Here is a 23,499-nt window from a genome sequence, read left to right on the forward strand (position 1 = left end):
GGCTGCTGCCCGCTGAGCCCGCACACCCTAGCGCCCAAGCTCTGGGACCCACGCTGCACTGATCTTCCCTGCCCCGGACCCTGCACTAGAGCCTCCTAGGGGCAGAGGAGGATACCACTGTGTGGCTCAGGGTCAGTTTATACACGGCCTCCTCGGGCCATACGAGGGACCACGCTGCCTCCCCGACCCCACTTCACTCCATACCCGAGCCAGGCCGTGCTGTCCTCAGAGCACGCAATCTCTCTGGATGGTTCTGTCCATTTCTTCCTGCACGTGTTCATCGGCCATCTCCCCGTTAGAATTTACGTTCCCCTCTCCCATCAGCTTTGACGGCCCCAGCCCGCAGGACAGGCCTTGAATCTCATCTCTTTAGATAAATGGGTGGCATGAGGCACCAACAGCCACCTGCCAGCCTTGCTCAGCGTTCGTGAGTGCTGAGCTCCTTTGGGCACCTGGCTCCGCTGGCCTCATCCCCAGACAGCCTGAGCAAGAACTGTGCCTTCTCCTCCTGGACCTGGTAGTTCCCGGGCCTGCGTCATCTGCCCTGGGACCCACGGCTGAGCCACGCTCTGCAGGCAAGTGCTGGGCCGGCATGCTGGCATCTGTGTGCCTCAGTGGTCCAAGATCAGACACCCTTGAGTACTTGCTAAATAATACTAACGCACACTCTACTAACCCGGGGGGGCTGTAAGGAGGGGCTGGTGTGACCCAGTCCCTCACCTCTCCCACGGCAAGTGCTGGTGAGCAGAAACCACCCCCCATGCCCCCGGGCAGGAAAGGGTGGGGCCTGGGCTCTTCAGGACAGGAGATGAGCAGACAGGCTGGCGTCTCTACATCAGCAGGAAGATGTCTCTGTTTCCTGTTTTTGTTGACGGTATCCCAGGCACCTCGTATTTCACTGGTTGGTTGTGAATCATCTAAGCACCTTACGACACTGGCGCTGCTGGCTCAATCCTTGAAGAAAATGCTGGAATGTTGTATTTGACCGAATGTAGAAAGTTATCACAAGACAAAAGTATGCCAGATTGTAGGGTCATTTATTATGCCGGCGACCACAGAGGACTCACGTCTCTCCAACCTGTGGTGGCAACAGGAGGGTGCCACGATTTTTTATACCCGAAAAACCACCTTGGGAGTGGGGGTGAGGGGCGGGGATGGGGATGAAAAGGCTTCAGACATTCCGAGGGCTAGTGGATTCTGTAAATTACCTCCTGGGCAGAGGTGAGGGTGGGGGTCTCCGGACATTCCAAGGGATGGGGACTTTTGTCATTCCGTTTGTTACTTAAGTGGTTTACAGAAGTCAAGATAAACATTTATTTACACATTATCTGGTTAAGGTGGAAATCACAGACCTTAGTTACTTATTACAAGCCACAGGAGCCAGGATGGAACTAGCTTGGGCTGCTTAGTCTGGCAATTGCCGGTAAGCAAAGGCTAGCAATTCTGGCAGTTACTGATAAGAAAAGGTAAGCAGCTTTACATAGTTTTGAGGAACAAACTGGCAGTTCTATTCACAGAGGCCAAGGACAGTAGTTATTGTAAGGAGAATGGGGCAGCCATTTCAACTTATCTAAAAACAGTTTTGCATTTTATAAAATAGTTTTGCTCTGGTTCTGGCTCTAGGCCAGCACAATATCACAGGAACAACATGCACAGATGCTTCAGAGAACGGGGCTCCCCCACGGGTTCCACACTCAGTGCGACGGCTGCTCCCCAGGAGCCTCCCATTGTCCACCCATCTCACCCTGTGTCCCAGTCTCGCCCGCCAACTGTGTTCTTTTAGATACTGGTTGGGTTCCAGTGGTGCAGACGCCGTCAGGAGATGGTAGGGCTGGAGGCTGGGGGTCAGCCCATGGCAGATGGGAGGGGCGTGATCCCTGGTCCCCAGTGCTTTGTGGCCTGGCACGTTTCTCTGGATGGCTGTGTTCCTTCTGATGGTGATGCCTGTTGGGCTGTTAAAGGTATCTAACAAAATCCAACACCCATTCAGGATAACAACGCTCAAAAAATAGGAACAGAAGAGAACTTTAACTTGACAAAGAACATCTACAAAAAAACTGTGGCTAACTTCCTTCCTTCCTTCCTTCCTTCCTTCCTTCCTTCCTTCCTTCCTTCTTTCTTTCTCTTTCTCCTTCCTTCCTTCCTTTCTTCCTTTCTCTTTCTCTCTCTCTCTCTCTCTTTCTTTCTTTTTCTTTCTTGAGATGGAGTCTTGCTCTGTCGCCCAGGCTGGAGTGCAGTGGTACAATCTCGGCTCACTGCAACCTCTGCTTCTTGTGTTCAAGCGATTCTCCTGCCTCAGCGTCCTGAGTAGCTGGGATTGTAGGCATGCACCACCACGCCCAGCTAATTTTTGTGTTTTTATTATTTATTTATGTATCAAGATGGAGTCTTGCTCTGTCGCCCAGGCTGGAGTACAGTGGCACGATCTCGCCTCACCCCAACCTCCGCCTCTCAGGTTTAAGCAATTCTCCTGCCTCAGCCTCCCAAGTAGCTGAGACCACAGGCACCATGTCCAGCTAATTTTTGTATTTTTTAAGTAGAGATGGAGTTTCACTATGTTGGCCAGGCTGGTCTCAAACTCCTGACCTCATGATCTGCCTGCCTTGGCCTCCCAAAGTGCTGGGATTACAGGCGTGAGCCACCGCGCCTGGCCACATTATTCCTATTGGTGAAAGACTGATGTGTAACTGGCTCAAGTCCAGCTGCTCGCTGCTCAGAAGTCAAAGCGTGAGCAGTGAGGTGTGGTGGAAGGAAAGCAGCTTTATTCAAATGCTAGCAGTTGAGGAATGGCCAGGCCCATGCCTTTAAAAGTCCATTCCAACTTTTTGGGCTGAGTGAAGGGTTCAAGGAGGAAGAGGTTTGGGGAGTATGTGGGAGCGGGGCAGGGGGTGTCGATCTGCTTCCTGTTCTGATGGCTCTCCTGAGTCATCACTTGCCTGTCCCGAGGTCTGCTTTGCGTCATCCTGACTTCAGCCTGGAAGTGGGGGGCTACCTGTAACTCCCCCTAAGTGGGAGGATTCTGCATCTGGGTCTCTCTGCCTGGTTTGTTTCAAAATTGGCCCCTGGAATTTCTAAGTAAGCACGTAATTAGATAAGCAAGCACTGCTTACAGAAGTGCCTGGTGGGAAAGAGAGAAACAAAGTGTGTTTCAAGGCTGAAAGCAAGAAAGGAAAAAAAGTTTTAAAGGACATTTTGAGGCTGGGATACTCAGTTACAAATGCTTTCTCCTTAATACCAGAGACAAGGCAAGGATGTCCACTCTCACCACTTGTGTTTACCATAGTACAGAAAGTTCTAGTCAGAGCAGTAACAGTTTCTTAAAAAGGAAATAAAAGACACGCAAATTGGAAGGGAAGGGAGAAAACTGTCTGCATCTGCAGATGACATGATTGTCTCTGTGGAAAATCCCAAGAAATTGAAAAACAACACAAAACAATATACCTCTTAGAACTAATAAATACACAAAGGTTGCAGGACACAAGACAAATATACAAAGATCAATTGTGTGTCTGCATACTAGTAATGGACCCTAAACTTAAAAACACAATACTATTTATAATAGCTAAAAAAATGAGATACCGAGGCATAAGCCCAACAACCCATATGCTGGATCTGTATGCTGAAACAGTGCAACGATTATAAACCAAGTCAAAGAAGACCTAAACAAGCTCTGTCCGTGGGTTAGGAGGCTCAACAGAGTAAAAATGTCATTTCTCTCAAATAATATAAAGATTTAAACACATTTCTATCAAAATTCTGGAAGGAACTCTGGTAGATATAGACAAGATTATTTTAAAATTTATATGGAAAGAGAAAGGAACTAGAATAACTAAATTCTTTTTTTTTTTTTTTTTTTTTTTTTTTTTTTTCAAAATAAAGTGGGAGGAATCAGGCTACCTTTTTTTTTTTTTTTCAAGATGGAGTCTCACTCTGTTGCCCAGGCTGGAGTGCAGTGGCATGATCTTTACTCACTGCAACCTCCACCTCCCAGGTTCAAGTGACTCTCCCGCCTCTGCCTTCTTAGCAGCTGGGATTACAGGTGCTCACCACCACACCAAGCCACAGGCTGTTCTTTCAAGACTTATTATATTGCTAGCATAGAGACAAATGCCTAGATTAATGAGACAGACAATAAGGAATCCTGAAACAGACCTGCACAAATACAACCAATTATGTTTTTACAAAGATGGAAAAGCAATTCAATGGAGGAAAGACAGATTTTGTAGCAAATGGGCTGGAGCAGCTGGACATCTACAGACAAAACCACCAAACAAAAAGAACCACAACCTAGGTCTCGCACCCTTTATGAAAATTAACTCAAAATGTATCGTAGACTTCAACATAAAGCTGACAATTATAAAACTCTTAGAAAGCAAGAAAAGAAAATCTTTGGCATATGGAGCTGGGTCAGGAGGTTTAGATTTGTCACCAAAAATATGATCCTTAAAAGGAAAAATTGTTAAAATAGACTTCATCAGAATAAAAAACTTTTGCTCTGTAAGACACCCTGTGAAGAGAATAAAAAGCCAAGCTAAACACTGAAAGAAAACATTTACAAAGTACACCTTCAACAAAGAATTCGTTTCTATACTTTATAAAGAATTTTTCAAAACTTAACAGTGTCAAAAATAGAATGTAAACAAAAGACCTGAAGGTGCACTTGACTAGAGAGAATATACGGATGGCAAAGAAACACATGGAAAGGTGTTCACGTCATTAGTCATCAGCGAAACGCACGTAAAAGCCGTGAAGTATCAGTACACACCTGTCAAGGCGGCTGAGATAAGATCATAGCGATCACCCTGAAGCCTGGTGAGGATGCATGGAAACGGGGCGGCTTCTGGAAAATGGCTTGACGGGTTTAAAAAAAAAAAAAACAACTAAACCTGCAGCAGGCATAGACCCCTGCAATAGCATCCCTGGGCCTTTGTCCCAGAGAAATGAAAAGTGTTGTCCATGCAAAAACCTGTGCATGTGTCATAACCCAGATCTACAAACACAATGTCCTCCAACAGGTGAATGGTTAGACAGACGGTGGTGCCCCCATAGCACGGAACACTGCTCAGAAGTAAAACGGAATAAACTATTGATAAATGCAACAATGGGATGAATCTCCAGAGAATGATGCTGCATGGGAAAAAAGCCAATCCCACGATTTTATGATTGCAGTAGATTGCATTCTTGAAATGAGCAGATTATGGTAGTGGAGAACAGGTCTGTCATCGCTGGGGTTGAGGCTGGGGCAAGCCGAGTGAAGATACACATGACCACTCTGTGCGACTTCTTACAACTCCATGGGAATCTACAATGTCTCAAGATTAAAAGTTTAATTTAAAAACTAAAATGAACATAAATGCTTTATTATTATTATTATTATTTGAGAAAGAGTCTTGATTTGTCACCCAGGCTGGAATGCAGTGGTGCAATTTCGGCTCACCACAACCTCTGCCTCCTGGGTTAAAGGGATTCTCATGCCTCAGCCTTCCAAGTAGCCGGGATTACAGGTGCATGCCACCACACTCAGCTAATTTTAAAACATATTTTTAGTAGAGACGGGATTTTGCCATGTTGGTCAGGCTGGTCTGAAACTCCTGACCTCAGGTGATCCACCCACCTCAGCCTCCCAAAGTGCTGGGAGTACAGGTGTGAGCCACCACGACTGGCCACAAATTTTTTTTTTAAACACCTAGAGCCAAAGACTCAGCAACTCCACTCAGAAGCATAATTTCAACAGCTACATTCCCCCATATGACCCAGTAGACGGGTTCAGTCGTTGCTTACAAATCTTGGAAATGCCTCAGATGTCCATCAGAAGAGCAACGACTGAATAAAGGTTCATTTTATGTTTGATCTTTCCACACTTTCAATACGTCGCTCATTCTTTGGGGCACAAGGATTACATCAATGAATAAAACCAATGTCCTGCTCTCATGAGGCTGACATTCTAGGCGCAGGGGACATAAAATGAACAAAATACATAAGTGAATTGCCGTGCCAGCTGTCAATGTCTCGCCTCCAGCTCCACGTGTTCCCTCCGTGGCCAGTTCCGAGGCAGTGGAGTGGAGCCAGCAGGCACTTCTCCTGTGCGCCTGGTGCAACGCTGAGCTTTGTCGGTAGAGGCGTAGGGGAAGCGCCTCCCAGCCTGGGCCTAGGATGCCTGGGTCCAGGATGCTTCCATTTCTTTCTTTTTCTTTCCCTTACTGTACAAACGGCACGGCACAAGTCAGAAACATCTAGCACTCACCACATTGAATTCAGGGGACCCCCCGGATGGCTTCCTATTCAGATTCAGTGGCACCCGCACATGTGGGTTCCCAGTGACTCTTGTAGGCTTCCCAGCCCAGCTCACCTGCCTCCGGGAGGGAAGAGAGGCTTCCTGCCTGCCAGGCCCAGCCCGCGTTTCCCTAACTGCTGGCTCTGCCCTGACCACGGACCAACTCTGGCTGGGGCAACCCAGCAAGCTTCTCCAGCATCCCTCGGCCACATGGGGATCTGAAGGCAGCTTCTAATCCACGAGGTCTGAACCCAGCCTGTGGAAGGGACCCCGCCCCTGTTTATTTCTTCCTTAGCTCGTTTCCTGCAATCCTGAGCCATTCTTTGTGGTTGTCTTTAAACCTCTGTAGCTGACTGTTCACTGTGTAAGCAATCCCTGTTCCATCTGTCATCTCTGGATCCTGATGGGTCACTGGTTCATATAATTATTTCAAACAATGCTCATGCTATGGAAAAAGCAAAGCGGACAAGTTGGCAGGGAGTGTCGGGACAAGGGGTTATTTGTCCTTTAAATGAAAAGATGAGGAACAGCCTCGCCAAGGTGGCATTCAAACACCAAATTTAAGACACGAAGGAAGCGAGCCATGAGCTTGTCAGCTGGAAGAGGCGTCCAGGTGGCAGGAGCATCCAACGCCGGCCTGGAGGTGGGAGAACGCTGGCAGTTTCCAGGAACACACCGCAGAGCAGCCGCAGCAAATGATCCAGGGACACTGGCCACATGTGAGGCTGGGGAGAGGGCGAAACCGCCACGTAGGGCTTGAGGACCACCACGAGGACTTCAGCTTCTGCTCTGAGTGAAAGACTCTGCAGAGCTCTGACAAAGGCAAGCTGTGACTTGCGTATTTAAGGGGTCACTCCAGTTGCTGCACTGAGAACAGTTTTCGGGAGCAAATGTAGAAGCAGAGAAGCCAGTTAGGAAGATGCGGCAATCACCCAGGATGGTGCGTTCATTTCTACCTGGGACTCCCAGAGAACAGGGTATGGACTTCCCTGTCCCACCACAAACAGTGGGAAACCGGCCCCAAGTGTGAAACGCTTGTGTTTAGACACGGGACGCTGACAGCGAGGGCTGTGATCCCTGAGAGGGGGTGCTAACGAGCTCAGCTGGATCATGGCAGCCTTAAGCCTGGAGGGAATTTTAACCCACTGCAGAGAGGGGAACCCGACAGAGCAGGGGGTCACGTGGTGTGGACGGGACACAGACTGGACTCTGGGCATCGCAGATGACTAGAATGTGGGAGACAAGGAAGCAGACAGGAGGGCACTCCACAGAGGAACAGCTCCAGAAACATACAGGGGGGTCCTCAAGACCACAGCTAAATACCGGTCCACGCAGGAAGAAGGTGGAACTCCGCAGGGCCAGAGAAAAGAATGTCTGAGTGAAGAAGGATTCCAAGGAACTGAGGAAAATCAACATCCCACAAACACAGGTGCAAGAATGAGTTGAGACGCCAAACAACGGGGGAAGAATAGTCTTCGACAAATGGCTTTGGGATATTGGATGTCCACATGCAGAAGAATAAAGTGGGTCCACATGCAGAAGAATAAAGTGGGTCCTCATGCCCCACACAAGGTTTTACCCAAAATGGATCAAAGACCTAAATGTAAGAGCTAAAACTGTGCAACTCTTAGAAGATGTGCAAATCTCTGTGACCTTGGCTTTGACAATGAATTCTTCTCTATACAGGTCCCTGGCGAGGCCCCAGCCCCCGACTGCCTGCCTGAGAGCTCAGCACTGCAGGAGAATTTGGTGTCCTGGCCACACCCAGCCGCCCCTTCTTAGAGCATTTGCTAAAAAGGGCTTACGCCTGTGCCTCCTTCCTCTGCCCCTTGAGAAGTCCGTGTTTCTCCTACAATGCAGAAGTGTCTCTCAGGCTGGGCGCGGTGGCTCACGTCTGTAATCTCAGCACTTTGGGAGGCTGAGGTGAGCAGATCACTTGAGGTCAGGAGTTCGAGACCAGCCTGGCCAACATGCTGAAACCCTGTCTCTACTAAAAATACAAAAATTAGCCAGGTGTGGTGGCAGGTGCCTGTAATCCCAGCTACTTGGGAGGCTGGGACAGGAGAATTGCTTGAACCTGGGAGGTGGAGGAGGTTGCAGTGAGCTGAGATAGCACCACTGCACCCAGCCCGGATGACAGAGCAAGACTCTGTCTCGAAAAAAAAAAAAAAGCTTATTCTCAAGGACCTGCAAGCCATTCCTTAGAAATGTGATCTTCGGAGAGAATGGGCCTCCGTTTCCCAGACTCTGTTGGCAGAAGACTCCTGCCTTCCATAACTACCACACAGCCGACCCCGCTGTGCTGACCCTGACCAGCCCTCTGTGACTTTTCACTGGAGCCCCACTCTCTTCTGCACCCCCACTCTCCCTTCACAGCGCCCCTTCACCCCTGCACAAAGTGGCATGGAACCCTGTCCCTGGCTCTCAGAAGCTGCTGAATAAAATCCGCCCTCAGCACTGTAGCTAGCGTCCAGCGTGGCTCACGGTTGATGATGAATCCAAAATGCCGGATTCACGCATTGGCTTAGCGGGAGAGCAGCTCTAACCGTGGCTTCCAGGACTGGCTGAGCAGGCATGGCCACCTCCTTCACAGGGGCTGGGACGCCGGGATGGCTCCACATAACATGGAGAAAGGACTCTGGGCTGCAGGCGTTTGAAAAGTTCCCAGGATTTGCTTTAGGCTGGGAGGGGAAGACACAGCCATGGGGATGACTGAGGACGAAGGCTTATGATACTCAGGTCCCTAGAAACAGGAGGGGCGGGGTCGCGGAAGCACCAGGGCCTGTCGGGAGGCACGGGTGGTGGGGAGGGGGTGGGCAGGAGGACAGTGTGGGCAGAGCCTGCACTGCGGTTCCCACGTTTCCACGGGAAGGAATGGAGGAAGCAGGGTGAACAGGCTCAGGGTGGGCTGGTTTCAATAGTGTCCCAGGCTCTGGGGTGTGGGGACTGGCTGTCCCTAGTGTCCGGTACCTGCCCTGGCGAGGGTGTGGGCTCTGGACTGGCTGGTTTGCCTATGGAAGGCACCCTTACAGACAAGCCATCAGCTGTTTCTAGAAATTAGCCAGCTCCAGGAGAAGCACTTCCTCCAGGGTGGGGAAGGCCCCAGATGTCAGTGTGTCCAAATCCAGAAAGTAAAGGCCGTGGTTCACACAGACGGAGGGTGTCAGAGACAGGTGGTGCCATCATTTGAAAGGCAAAGCTTACTGTAAAGAACTCCCAACTGGTGAAAGAAAAGGGGCTGCCGCCAGTAAAGAGGACTCTAAAACCACGGAAATAACAGAGACGGAGCCAGCTCTACCCCAGGGCTGAGGCTGAGCACCCGGGTAGGAACAACCTGGAAGGCGCTCAGGCCTCCCTGGAGAGGGTGTGTCTGTGGCCCCTGGGATGGCAGAGAAGTTCGCTGACTTTGGGAACCCAAGAAATCACCAAATGCCACCCATGGGGCTGCTGCTGACTTCACTGAGGCTGAGCTCCACCTGGCATCCCGCTTGCCAGCCAAGCCCCTCAGGACAGAGAAGGAAGAAGAAGACCCCTGAATGTAAAGGGAAGCCCCTTCTTCCAGCGCCCTTGGCTACCAAGACCCAACAGTGCACCAACTACGAAGGAGAAGCGTCTGAGGGTCCCGCTCCAGGCGCACACAGGATCATCAAGCACCGTTAGAAACCGTGGGCAATAAACCCAGAGCTGGCATAGAACCCAAATGGCCAGGGATTCCGAATATGGGGTGCACACTCGCCACCCCATCTGCCTCCCCTCCTTCCAAGTCCACTGTGAATTAAGGATGTCACCATCACCCCTACAGCAGCCATTTTTAAAATAATGCAGAGGGGTAAGGAAAAACCCAACACATGCTTGAGATAAAATTGGGATGAACGGAGCTGTTGGGGCTGATGTGTGGCCCCCCGGACCTCCCGCCACATCTTCCAAGGTGCCACCCCCCCACCCCCGCCTGGCCCTCCTTCTTCACTGCCTTCTTCACGGCCACTTTCCTCCCTACCAGTCCTCCAGGGACACCTCCTCTCCAGACGGCCCCTCCGCACCAGACCCTGCGCCTCCCTGAGGCGTCCATTGCGGTCCAGCGCCTCCCAAACCCCCTTTGGAAGGGACTGATTGAGGCGTCGATTCGGGTCCAGAGCTCCCTCTCCAGCTCCGGCGCAGTCACGCTCTGGTCCCTGTGAGAGTTCTCCGAATCTCCACACGTAGCGAGGGCTGCTCCCTTCTGAGGTGCCCCCCAGGTGGGGCGTCAGTCTTCCTCCGTCACTGCTGCCCTTCACCCTCTCCTGTCTGCAGTCACCCAGACTGCTGCCTGGCCTTGGCTCTGGCACTGGCCCTATGGGAGAGGCTGGCGCCGGCTTCCCCGTGGAGGTCGTATGGGGCACGCAGCACTTTCTGAGCTACACGTGCGTGCACGGGCTCTTCGCACTCATCGGCGTGGCGTCTGAAGACTGGTGCAGTGCCAGCCCTCATGGTCACGTCCACCCTCTGCAGGTGACACCTGCTGCAGCCATGTCACCCCTGGAGCCTGGCAGATGGGAGATGGAGCTGGGCATGGGTGGCACCAGCTACGAGAACCTCAGAGCCCTCGTAAGAACCGAGCTTCGTCTTGAGATACAGAAAGCGGAGCCCAAGCGGAATCAGGTTTCTTTTATTTTTCATCTTATTTTTTGAGACAGGGCGTCGCTCTGTCTCCCAGGCTGAAATGCTGTGACATGTTCATAGCTCACTGCATCTCCTGGGCTCAAACAATCCTCCCACCTCAGCCTCCCAAGTGGCTGGGACTACAGGTGTGTGCCATTAAGCCCAGCTAATTTTTGGGTGGGGGTAGAGATGGGGGCTCGCTCTGTTGCCCAGGCTGGTCTCCAACTCCCAGCTTCAAGTGACTCTCTCACCTCCGCCTCCCAAAGTGCTGGGAACACAGGCACGAGCCACCATGCCCGGCCAGAATCGACTTTTTTGAAAATGCAGTCTTGAAGCAGTGTTCAGGCCCAGCTAAGCCCAACCCCTTCTTCCTGAGCAGCTGATTGGTCCACACAGCAGCTCTGCCCTAGTCACACGGTCCCTCTCCGGGGCCACTCCCCACCAGCCCTCATTGCCCTAAGGCCAGGTAGCAGACAATCAGGGACGGCCCCTATGCCCTGGAGCAGAGAAATGACTCCTGTTAGCTGGCCACGGGCAGCCGCGTCCTCACCCGCTACCCCCTCCGCTCCCTCTACATAGGCTGTCCCTGAGCTCCAACGGTTACAGTCCTGTCCCGGGCGCAAGCCAACCTGTGTGGCCCTGCTGGGCCGCCACTCTATCCTGCAGAACACTGAGTCACTAAGAGTCTGCCTCTCCTCACTCCCAGCATGACTGTGGTGCTGCGCCGTCTAAGGAAACATTAAATCCTACAAACCGCCAGGCTCAGGAAAGGCGCCTGAGTGAGGTGGCACCTATGGTGGCTGTCCCCAAGCTGGGAACATGCTGTCCCAAACCTGCCCATGCACAGAGAGGAACAGCGTTGGGCCAGGCCCTGGGGGGCAGAGCTGGTGAGGTTCGCCTGAGGACAGGGCTGGTGAGATCCAGCCTGGAGCTGCTGTCTCCTCCTCCCACATCCAAACTTAGGGTCCGTGCCCAGGGCCCAGGTGGCCCTGCCCAGTCCCCCTCTGGGGCAGCAGCTGCACTGAGTCCCAGGCCTTCGGGTCTTACTTGTGTGGGACCAAGGAGCAGAGCCCTGCCCCACCCTGCTCACTGCCAGAGCCTGAGCTCCATGGGCGGCTGACCTGCAGGAAGCACCCCGGGACCCTCAGGCCCAGCCCCCAGCACCCACCCGCCCGCCAGGCCCCTCACACGGTTGACCTGCAGCACCCACCATGGAGAACTGGGCCGAGGCTGGTCCTCTGTCCTTCCTCCCACTTCCCACCCTCTCCCTGCACCCAAGGGAGCACCCAGCCAGCCCCCACCCAAAGGACCCCACAGATAGGCGGAGTCACCAGGAACTGCTGAAGCTCTTTATTGAGAACCAGGAGGGGGACACAGAGCGGGAGGAAGGGGGGCGCTGGTAGGAAGGGGTGCAGCCGCCCGGGTTCTGCAGGGGCGAGGGGGCTTTCTCCATGTCCCTGTGAACGACGGAGGTGCTGGGTGGTGCCATCCTTGGGCTGCTGAGGAGCCAAGGTGCCCTCTGCCCTAGAAAGGGGGGGAGGGTGAGTGAGCCCAGGACAGGGAGGGTGGGAGGGGGATGCTTCGTGGGGGCGCATGCCGGCTCTTGGGTGCTGCAGTGTGGGGGCGCATGTTAGCTCTCAGGGGCTATGGTGTGGGGTGCACATGTGGGTTCTAGGAGACTGCAGGGTGGAGGCACATTCGGGCTCTCAGGGACTGTTGTGTGGGGGGCACATGCACATTCTCACAGACTAGGGTGTGGGGGCTCATGCAGGGCTCTCAGGGGCTATGGTGGGGGTCACAAGCCGGGCTCTCGGGGGCTATGGTGTGGGGGGCACATGCGGGCCCTTGGGGGTTATGGTGGGGGTCACATGTCCGGCCCTCGGTGGCTATGGGGTGGGGGGGATACACAGGGGGCTTTCGGGGGTTGCAGGTGGAGGCTTCAGCCTCCAGATTTGAGCAGATGGGGCAGGGACCCCTGCAGGCTGCCCACAGAGCTCCCTGCTGAGTGAAGAGGCATCGGGTCACTGCAGACCAAGGGGAGGGTGTGGGAAGGACAGCAATGCAGTCGGGATTCTGTCTTCCCCCACACCTGGGCAGGTGACCTCAGGTGAGTCTGAACCTCTGGTTCCCTCGTGCAGCCAGCGAGGGGCCCATCTGACACAGTGAGCATAGGCACACCTGCCGCTTTGCTGAATCTTTGAGCAATTCATGGGGTAAGCGGGGTCACAAGGACGGCTGAGGGTGAGGGGTGTTGAGGAGGAACCTGAATCTCCCGCCTGCTCCCACGCACGGGGCTGTGGGGTAGACACCGTCTCCGCCAGCAACCAGCAAAGGCAGGCTTGGCACTGCGGGCTTCCCAGCTGCCCAGGAGTCACGCCCAGGGCAAGAGCAGAGGCTGGTGCCCAAGTGCAGGTAGCTCAGGAGCAGAGCTCACACTTGCCTGGCCCACGCGGGGCGTCTCCCACCCAGGTAGGAGTGGGGTGGGTGGGAGAGACCCTTCGGCCTCTTGAAGCGCCACTGAGCCCCAGGGCTGGTTTTCTCAAGCGTCCTCTAAAGCTGTTCACTCACCCTAATCGCTCCCTGGAGAGCAGGTTTCTGCAGGAAAAGGAAGCACAGGTGAGTCAGGAGGCCCCAGGAATGCAGTCAGGACTGGGGCCCTCATCAGCCGCCAGCTCCACCACCCCAGGAAGGACAAAGCCAGAATTACACGCAGCGCAACTATGTGCCAGAGCAATGCGGCTCTGCCAACGTCCCCACGCAGGGACATGGGGACTCCACAGGGCCATCCTTCCTACCGCTCTGCCTGGGGATGAGGATGTTCTCTGTGCTGAGCCCACGGGCTCCTGCGGCCTTCTCAAAGTCCTCCAAGGCTTCCGGGTTGTTCTCGGGGTCTCTTCCTGTGGGTACCAGGATGAGATGTGGGTGCTCCCGGCAGCACTGGGCAGTCGCCGGCACCCCTGTCCCAGCCTGGAGGCCTGAGCTGGGCTGGGAAGGGACACCTCACCCACCACGGGGGGACTTGAACCCAGAGGCCCTCAGGCTGGCAAAGTGGGACCAGGGCACCGTGGACGGCTCGGGAGACTCCCGCGGCAGCAGAACTGGGAGAAGTGGGAAGGGCTCTCCGTCTGTGCCGGAGCATCTCCCAGAGTGAGGATGGACGGACGGCAGGACGGGCCGCCCTGAAGGAAGCGCCTCTCCCCTCTGGGGCAGCAGGGCACCGCCTGTCCCACGCCTCTGTGATTCGCACACCCCTGGCTCCAGGGAGAGCTCAGGAGCCTTCGCGGGCCTCGTCCTCAGGGAGGGACGGCACTGACGCGCCACTGTCTGCAGGCGCCACCTCGTCCAGAGTTCAACCCCAGGAGCTGGAACGTCCTTTCCACGCAGACTCCTGCTCACATCCCCGCTCCTCTCCCCTGCTGGACACCCTGCAGGAACGCGCCCAAGGATGACGCTGCAGGGAGCTGCCCCGGGGGAGGGCCTGGTCCACCTGGTGACACGTGTGACCTCTAAGCCCCTGTGCCGACAGCCGCGGCTCCTTCCTGCCTCCGCTGCAGACCTAGGCTGGGGCATCCTGAATCCTGAACTCCAGGGCTGGGAATTGAGGCTTTTATCAGGAAAACCCTTCCTAAGGAAACTGCAGTAGGTTCCTGGGTCCCAGTGGCTTCTCCTGTGGAAAGAGGGTGCAGGAGACCGAGGGAGGAGGGAGGGCAGGAGAGAGGCTCGGGCCGAGGGGTGGGAGTGCGGGACCCACCCATGAGCTTTGCCCCTCGGATCGGCTTCCCTTGCAGCTCGCCCTCACAGTAAAAGATGTAGTGGTCCTTCACATGCGACCTGATGACGTATGCCACGTGCTTGCCCCCGTCTGCAGAAGGACAGCAGCACAGTTCTGAATTAGCCACTGGAGCCTTCAGAGCGGATCCCAGGACAGCGTGCGGCCCTGGGCCCAACAGGACCCAGCCTCCAGAGCTCCCGACCCAAGTTACCCACCAGGTCTGAGCCCCAGGCCAGGGACCCCCACTTCCCAGGAACTTGATGCACCCGAGAGGCGGCCACATCCCAAACCAGTGAGGCGCGGGAGGTTCTGGGTGCAGAGGTGGGAGTTGAGTACAACTCTGCTCCTGGCCCCACCTGGGCCTCAGCCAGAGCTACAGGGAAAGCCCAGAGGGTCCATCCCGGGACAAACCAGCCACTGCTGGTGTTTGCAGTCAGGGGTTCCCGTCTCTAATGCAAATTGGCCAGGAGAGGGGGGAGTGGGCTTTTAGTGGGGTCAGAAGGCAGCAAAAGTCTTCCCAGGCCAAAAGGCCACCCCAAAAAGGCACTGGCTGACCCCCACTTTCAATATGTGTTCGAGCTCAGGCTCCGGCTCGGGCTCCAGGACTCACCAGCCGTGTATTTTCCTGGCTCGTCAGTTTTCTCCAGGATGGCCTTCATCTCCTGGCACTGGCCACTTATCCTGGAAAACAGAAGCTCCCTGGCAAAGCATCCCTGGCCTGTGCCTCCCCCAGCCTGGGAGCAGCCACGCTGCAATGCCCTGCAAAGGTGGCCCCGGGTCTGCCACACGCCCATGGAGGAGGGTGCTTCTCTGCATCTCAGACCAGGCGCCAGCGGCCCCTCCAGGCCACACTGGAGTTCCTGCGGTCTCCCGAGGTGGCCAGGAGCTCTGCACCACTCCTGGTGACTGCCTTCCTAACCCCTCTGCCATGTTTGCTGCCAGAGGGACCTGGGCTGCCTGGTTTGCAGGCAGTGTCTGTGGCGTGGGGCTGAGCCCTCATCGCACCAGGTGCTTGCTTCCTTTTGGAGATATTCAGGATCAAGCCCCACGTCTACCATCATCTGGCCCAGAGGGAAAGGTTGAGTTGGGGGCTTTCGGGAAAACAACAGACAAACATCAGGGTCATTGCCAGGGTCAGTGACTTCCTAAGGGCTGGTCCCCAGGACCAGAGCACAGCACTGTATGCCACTCAGGGGGAAGCTACGCGGGGGTGAAATCACACAGGTGGGAAGCTGCACAGGTGGGAGCCACAAGGGTGAAATCACACAGGTGGGAAGCTGCACAGGTGGGAGCCACGCGGGTGAAATCATACAGGTGGGAAGGTGCACAGGTGGGAGCCACGCGGGTGAAATCACACAGGTGGGAAGGTGCACAGGTGGGAGCCACGAGGGTGAAATCACACAGGTGGGAATGTGCGCAGGTGGGAGCCACGCAGGTGAAATCACACAGGTGGGAAGGTGCACAGGTGGGAGCCACGCGGGTGAAATCATACAGGTGGGAAGGTGCACAGGTGGGAGCCACGAGGGTGAAATCACACAGGTGGGAAGATGCACGGGTGGGAGCCACGAGGGTGAAATCACACGGGTGGGAAGTGGCACAGGTGGGGGCCACACAGGTGGGAAGTCACAGATGTGAGCCACGTGGGTGGAAGTGGCACAGGTGAGCACTACACAGGGACTTCCAAGGGGTCTTCTCCATGATGTCCTACGTCCCCTCTTGGTCATTCTGCAAGCCTCATCCCCGCGCTTCTCCAGAGCAGAAATTTACTGCCAGGGCTACGAGTCCACAGTCCATGGGCCCTGCCTGCGGGTCTGACTCTGGTCTAAGGTAAATACCTTTTCCCAAAGGGTCCTGCACAGCACCAGACATTCCCCAGTGGGTGAATGAAGTGAGCAGTACCCAGCACTGCCCCTGGTAGCCCACGGGGTCTGATCCGGGGCCTCTGCCCCCCAGGCCCCCCCAGCCGAGGCACCTCAGTGGCACAGTTTGCCCTCAAGCATTACAGGAGGGGCTGAGAGGGTCCTCCCAGCAGGTCTGCCCACCTCCCCAGCACCAGAGTGCTCCCGGGTGGGGAAACGAAGGCCATAGACCAGGTTGCAGGCTGCCCAGCCGGCTGGCGACACTCACAGCATGGTGACCTTGGCTTCCAGGTTGCCCCCTTCCAGGGTCGTGAGGGTCATGGGTGTCACCGATTCCAGATTCATCTCAGGAAGCTCCCTGTCCACCGTCATGGCCTTTAGATACCATGTCCCTGATGCCTGGAGAAGTTCCTCTATATCAGGCTCAGGCCGACCGCTCCAGAGCCTCTCCCTGCTTCCCTGGTCTGCAGCCCTCAGACTCTACCCCACCCCGAGGGCTGGAGACGAGGTGCATTCCCCAATCTGACCCACCCAGACACCCAGCGCCTCGCCAGGCCCACCTGAATTCCAGTCCCTGCAATTCAGCCAGGACCACGGGAGCCCTCACCCCCAGGGGAGAAGTGAAGTCAGCCGGACACCCACCCTCCCAGCCTTGCCCCTCTGTGCCCCCACCCCCCAGCCCAGACTCCTGCTGCCCCTTCTCACCATTCCCTTGGGACAGGGCTTTAACACCCAACCCAAAAATGAGGGTCTCCTTGGATGGGGGAAGGATGGGGTCTCCATCCAGCAGTCTCAGCCTCACCCCACACCCACTCCAGCCCACCCTTCCCATCCGAGCCTCACATCCTGAATATCCTCGTCCGAGGCCAGGAGGTGGTGGGCCTGCAGGGCAGCAATGAGGCTGAGGCTGACAGTCAGGAGCAGGGCCTTCATCTCCAGGGTCTGAGTTCACGGCAGCCTGACAGGTGACTTGCTGGGGCTGGGAGAGGCTGTGCTGCTTCTCCCGTGGCTGCCCTTTATACCCGCTGGGCTCAGGGTCCCCTGGGTACCTGGCACAGGTGACTGACCAATTCCTTCCTGGATGTAAACACGGCCAGTTCTGCAATGGAGCAGATAACGTGCCATTGTTGGAGGCTGGTGAATAACAGCTTGTTACTCCCACAGGATCATCCGGACAGGGCCACGTGCAGAGGAGCGGGTCTGCAGATTTCATCTGGGAGGAAACTGAAGGGAGTGAAGGGCGTGCAGGCCTCCTGGGGACATGTGTGGCAGTAACAGGCGCCCTCCAGCCATCCCACACGCACTGGTGTGCACACCACCAAAGAGGTTTTGGGTTGGAGTCCGAGGGCCATGGTCTTGGGGCTCAGCTGAACTTCCTGCATCTCTGGGCAGGTTACTTGGCCTCAGATTCATCCTGGAAAAAGAGGAACCCTGCTGTGTGAACATGGTACCATGTGTATTTAAGGAAGGTGCCCATACTCCTCAGCAAGGTGTGCAATAAGGACCTTCTCTGCTCCACACACAGAGCAGCAATAGGTTGGACAGACAGAGGACCAAGACAGGTGAGTGTGTACATGCATGTGCGTACATGCAGACATGTACACACACGCGCACACACACACACTCACATAAAACCAGGAATGGAGGTCAGAAGCGCAGGCTGGTGATGGGGCTGAGGTGGGCCTGTTGGCTCCAAGTCCCAAGGCAGGCGGAGAAGGCCAGGGTCCAGCTCCTGGGAGTGATGGGTGCGGCTTTCCTGAGTCCAGGCAGGAGGCTGGAAACCCTTCCTGACACATCTAGGGCTGTAACTTCTCATAACTGGGTGGACTCTGTGGCATAGGAAGGCAAGAGGACAGCGACGCAGCCGCAAGAGCAGAAGCTGAGACGAGCCGTCCTCGGAAAGGGTGACTTTATCTGTGACACCCTCGACATCACCGCAGAGCAGAAGCCTGGGACCTGGGATAGGGCAGAGGCTACAACACACGGCTCAACAAGATGGCAGAGAAAGGCAGACACGCAGAGGCACGACCTCCTCACCTTGAAATGAGCTAGCAGGGCGAGGTTCCAAATGACCCAAGGCAACAGCACTCTGAGAAAGGCAGGCTTAAAATGAGCAATTGGTGCAGGAACCTACACTAGCTAAGGAAAGTCTGACACACACTTTAAAACTGCAGGAGTATGACTGAAATGCCTAGCGATTTAAAAATATATAAAGTGTAAAATTAGAACTGGCCAGAATAAAAGAAACACAAGAGATGAAATAGAAATAATTACAAATCTTGAAGATGAATAATAAAGTGAATAAAAAACTCAACAGACAGGACCAATTCCAGACTTGACATAGTGGAAGAGACTTAGTGTTGGGGAAGATACTACTAACAAAGTCACCGAAGACAGAGCAATCTGGAAGAAAATTGAGGCGTTACAGATAGATTCAGTCTCCAGCCTGCAGCTAGTAACAAAATGAGTGGAGGAAACCAACCAGAGTGCAGCAGCTCTGAAAACACACACACACACACACACACACACACGTGTGTACACACACATGCACACACACACGTGCATGCACACACACATGTGCATGCACATACACACATGCACACATTCATGCACATACACATGCACTCACGCTCACACACACACACGTGCATGCACACACATACACATGCACACATGCGTGAATCCACACACATGCACACACACATGTGCATGCACACACATACACATGCACACACGTGCAAATCCACACATATGCATGCACACACACATGAACACGCACGCACATACATGCACACACATGCACACGCACGCACACACCCACATACACATGCATACATACACACATACATGCGCACATATGCACACATACACACAGATGCACACACACACGCACAAAGTTAACACACATGGAGAATAGATCAAGAGGCTCCAATATAAATGGAATAGGAGTTCTCAAAAGAAAAACATTTATAAAATGTCAACAAAGCAACATAACAGCTCAGAATTCTCCAGAATTGAAAAGACAGGCGATTCCAGATCTCACTTACAAACCAAGGAATGATCAAAATTGAGAAATCCACTCCTAGAATATTAAAGTGAAATGCAGATCATCCAGAAAAGGAGAAAAAAGTCAAAATGGCCAGAAAGAAGAGCCTCACAGCCTACCAAAAACACAGATGTGAGCTGACGGCAGACTTCTCAGCAGCAACACTGCCTCCCGGAAGACAATGGAGTGATGTCTTTAACAAACCCAGGGAGGACAATATTTACCTTTGAATGTTATTCTCGGTGTAACTTTCATAAAATGCTGAAGGCAAAATAAAGACATCTCAGACATTAAAAAACAACCAAGGCTGGGATGGTGGCTCACACCTGTAATCCCAGCACTTTGGGAGGCCGAGGTGGGTGGATCATGAGGTCAGGAGTTTAAGACCAGCCTGGCAAACATGATAAAACTTCATCTCTACTAAAGATACAAAAATTAGCCGGGCGTGGTGGTGGGCACCTGTAATCCCAGCTACTCAGGAGGCTGAGGCAGGAGAACTGCTTGAGCCCAGGAGGTGGAGGTTGCCGTGAGCTGAGATCACGCCACTGCACTCTAGCCTGGGCAACAGGGCAAACTCCATCTAGAAAAAAAAAATAGTTAAAAAAAATTTTTTTTTAAAGAACCACAACTGAGAGTGTCTCCCACTGACTGGCCTCGGGAAGTTTCAAAGGGAGAATTTTAGCAAGTCTGCCGCAGACCGAGGTTGGGGGATAAATGATGACAGCAAAGCAAACCACCTGCTGGCCGTACAAACACGAGTGGTGTGGACTTTGGTGGGGGAAGGAAGGTCCTGTTGTGTTGGATGTTTAGAGGGCTAGGTGCACACAAAACACGCTTGTGCCCATATGCAGGGGTTCACACAAACGAAAAGACGCACATTAAGCGCAGGAGAGTAGTGAGCTATGGCAAGATGGAAGCAGAAAGGGGCCGGCAGGGATAATGCGTTTTCCAAACAAATGAAGAAGGCTGCTAGACACGAGCATGATTTATTTTTCATCAGTGTGGATGAAAAGGGGGCCAAACGCAAACAATTGAAAGCACAATCACAAGGAGATGAATATTCATGACTTTGAAGGCATACTGCCTAAAAATGCAAGAAGCCAAAACAGACTGAAGAACAAAGGGGTCAAATCCACAGGAGAGGAGACGGCAGAACTTCTCCATCCACACAGAGAGCTAGAGTTTTAAGAGTTGATACCAACATGAAAATTTGGAAACAAAAATTGTAAAGTATACAAAAACACTGCCCCAACAGCTAAACAAGTTACATTGTTATGATTGTTACAATGAACAACTCTTAATTGTTAATTCTTATTAAGGACACATAGAATCGTTTAAAAATTAGGCCACATACCAGGCAATATGGGGAATTTCACAGAACCAACACAGCAGAGACTGCTCTTTTCAGCTACAAGGCAATAAAACTAGAATCAGCAACGAGCAGAGTGTTACATAAAGAGAAAAGTTCAAGTCTACAGCCTTAGATGCATCTATTATACGATGAAAAATAAGTTAGGCATTTAAATAGAAAACAACAACGCATAACCTAAAGATATCAGAAGACAGAAATAATAAAGAAGAGAAATCCGTGGACCAGAGAATAGAGAAAAAGTGAGATAACCCACAAAAGCAAAACTGGCTTGTAGAGGAAAATGCAGTAAATGGGTAGACCTCTGGCAAGCCTGCTGAAGAAATCAACGAGAAAAGCAGCAGTTCAACGCCATCAGGAAAGGCGAGGTGACAGACACTGCGGACGGAGGCCAGAGAGAAGCTCGCGTGACTGAGGGAAGCTGAGCGGGGCACACGGCCGGCGGGGCTGGGTGTCCTTTGCCACTGTCATTAAGCCTGTGGTGTTGTCACGAGGCTGCACGGATAGATCGCCAGAACAGGAGGGAGCCCAGGCAGAGACCGGAAATGGAATCAGAAAATTAGGGGCGTAGCAAACACATTTGAGGGGAAGATATTGAATCAATGAAGCTTTTATCCATACGAAAAGGACATATCCATTTAGCTCCCTACCTCACACGGCACGCAGTGGATTCCAGGCAGATTAAAAGGCTTAATATGAAAAGCAAAACTTTAAAAACCTGTGGAAGAAATGGGACAATCCCTCTGTGACCAGGAGGTACGTCCGAAAGCTGCGGAAGAGTCACGTCTTTCACAGAGGCAGGAGGCGAGCCAGGCGGAGGGAAGGACCTGTGCGGCGTCCAGCTGCACGGTCTCAGCATGCAGAGCGCACGAGGAGCTCCTGCCGGTGATGGAGAGGAGGACGGACAGCTGCAGGGAAGAGCGGGCAGAGGAGGGGAAAAGGCAGTCGGGGGAAGAGGCGACCCGGACGCGGCAAGGACGGGAAGAGGGGCTGAGTAAGGAGACGACCATCTCAGGGTCGTGGCTGAGCGCATTCCTCACTCTGGCAGTAACATGGGTAGGATGAGGTGTGACAGGAAGCACCCGTGGGTGCAGGCGCTGCAGAGCAATGGCCCAGCTAGCGAGACTGGAGACAGCGTGCCCCGGGCCTCCACAGTGCCGCTGCCTCCCGCAGACCCTGAGATGCCCCTGCCTGGTCCTTGCCATGCTCAAGTGGGGAGCTCCGCTGGGCATGATTTTGTAAAATTTGCCACAGCTGTCTCTTTCCATGGTGTTGGGAGGCCCCGGGCTGGTTCAGGTGCAGAGGGGCCTGTTGATGCTGACAGTCACTCTAGCTTAGAAGCTCCTGCGCCCCAGGGTCCTCTTCATTTTCAGGAATATGCCCACCGTTCCCTGTGCCAGTGCACCTGGTGTCATGACCCAAGGATGCTGGACTGCATGTCACAGCAGGACATGAATGGAAGTCGGCCGGTCAGGAAGGAGAGTTGGGTTTAGTCCCCGGGGGAAGCCAGAATCGAGTCATGGTCAGCTCCAAGCCCCCAGTATGCACACCTGTAAGTGGGGATTTGGTCCTCACCACTGTCTGTCAGCCCTTGAACGCCTGTGAGGTTGGATCAGTCCTCACCAGTGTCCCTCAGCCCCCGACGTGCACGCCTGTAACCCGGGATCAGCTCTCACTGACATCCTTCAGGACCGAAGTCCTCTCTGTGTAAAAAGTACTCAGTCACACACGAATGCCCCGGCCAGCTCTGCACTACTTTGGCGGTCACCTCACGAAGGAGAATTGATCAGAGCTGCTGCTTAGGGGGCCGACGCCCGCGGAGGCGTCATCACACGCACATCTGTGATGGCGACCACGTGTGTCCTGCAGCCCCCAACCGATGATGAGAAACGAATCTGAACCCCACGTCGGAGGGAAGGCTGAATTGCCTTTCTATTCTATTTATAGGAGATCATTTTCATAGGAACCAATAATCAAGGGGTAGCAGCCAAGAGATAGAAAAAATAAGTTTTATAGAGGTATGCCAGGAAGTAACCAATCAGATCTTATGTTTTTTTCTTCCATTAGATGATGTTTATTGCACCTATCAGCTTTCTTCATGTGTGAGCTTTGTGATTTTTTTATCACTTCAAATAAATATTTTCATATCTAATTTGGATTCATAATTTCTATTAGCATTTATTTAAAGTAACCCCTAAATTTTACATATATTTTAAGCCCCACAAAATCCATCTACTCCTGGCTATATCTGGGAGTTTAATTTCCTTTTAAAGTAATCTGAATACATACACACGTTGAGATTTTCTAACGCCGGGCATGGGCGATGGGTGTTTTTATTCTCGGCTTGTTCTCTGGGCGCTGAAATCGTCAGGATTAGGACAGCGTACCATGGAGAAAGTGCCGGGATGTGCTGGGGCCTGCAGATCACGAGAAAGGGGGGCCGCGTGGATTGCACGTTCCTTTATTTGGATTCTTGCTGCTCCCACATTACTGTCACAATATTTTCCGTGGAGTTTGAAAAGCAGATGCCCAAGGCAAGCA

At 53.5% G+C, this 23,499-nt stretch overlaps 1 protein-coding gene across 1 annotated transcript; it reads right to left on the minus strand.

The window, feature by feature from the left end:
- Positions 1-12,247: 12,247 nt before the first annotated feature.
- On the minus strand, positions 12,248-17,545 carry LCN1 (lipocalin 1). Its single transcript, XM_032272697.1, has 7 exons — positions 17,387-17,545; positions 16,812-16,942; positions 15,295-15,365; positions 14,664-14,774; positions 13,708-13,809; positions 13,481-13,507; positions 12,248-12,436 (listed from the first exon to the last, which is right to left on the minus strand). The coding sequence occupies exons 1-6, from the start codon at positions 17,474-17,476 to the stop codon at positions 13,482-13,484; spliced, it is 531 nt and encodes a 176-aa protein (XP_032128588.1). The 5' UTR covers positions 17,477-17,545; the 3' UTR covers positions 12,248-12,436; position 13,481.
- Between the last annotated feature and the right edge of the window lie 5,954 nt (positions 17,546-23,499).

The sequence above is a fragment of the Sapajus apella genome, unplaced genomic scaffold (assembly GCF_009761245.1).
Source record: "Sapajus apella isolate SASKATOON/1434 unplaced genomic scaffold, GSC_monkey_1.0 scaffold875, whole genome shotgun sequence".
Classification (NCBI taxonomy): Eukaryota; Metazoa; Chordata; class Mammalia; order Primates; family Cebidae; genus Sapajus; species Sapajus apella.

What these genes read in the sequence shown, in the direction of transcription:
- LCN1 (XM_032272697.1), bottom strand. Translation starts at nt 17,476, where the DNA reads ATGAAGGCCCTGCTCCTGACTGTCAGCCTCAGCCTCATTGCTGCCCTG. An exon ending in GAAGCCAAGGTCACCATGCT is followed by an intron (nt 15,366 to 16,811) that starts GTGAGTGTCGCC and finishes TCTGTTTTCCAG; the next exon opens with GATAAGTGGCCAGTGCCAGG. An exon ending in CCGAGGGGCAAAGCTCATGG is followed by an intron (nt 13,810 to 14,663) that starts GTGGGTCCCGCA and finishes TGGTACCCACAG; the next exon opens with GAAGAGACCCCGAGAACAAC.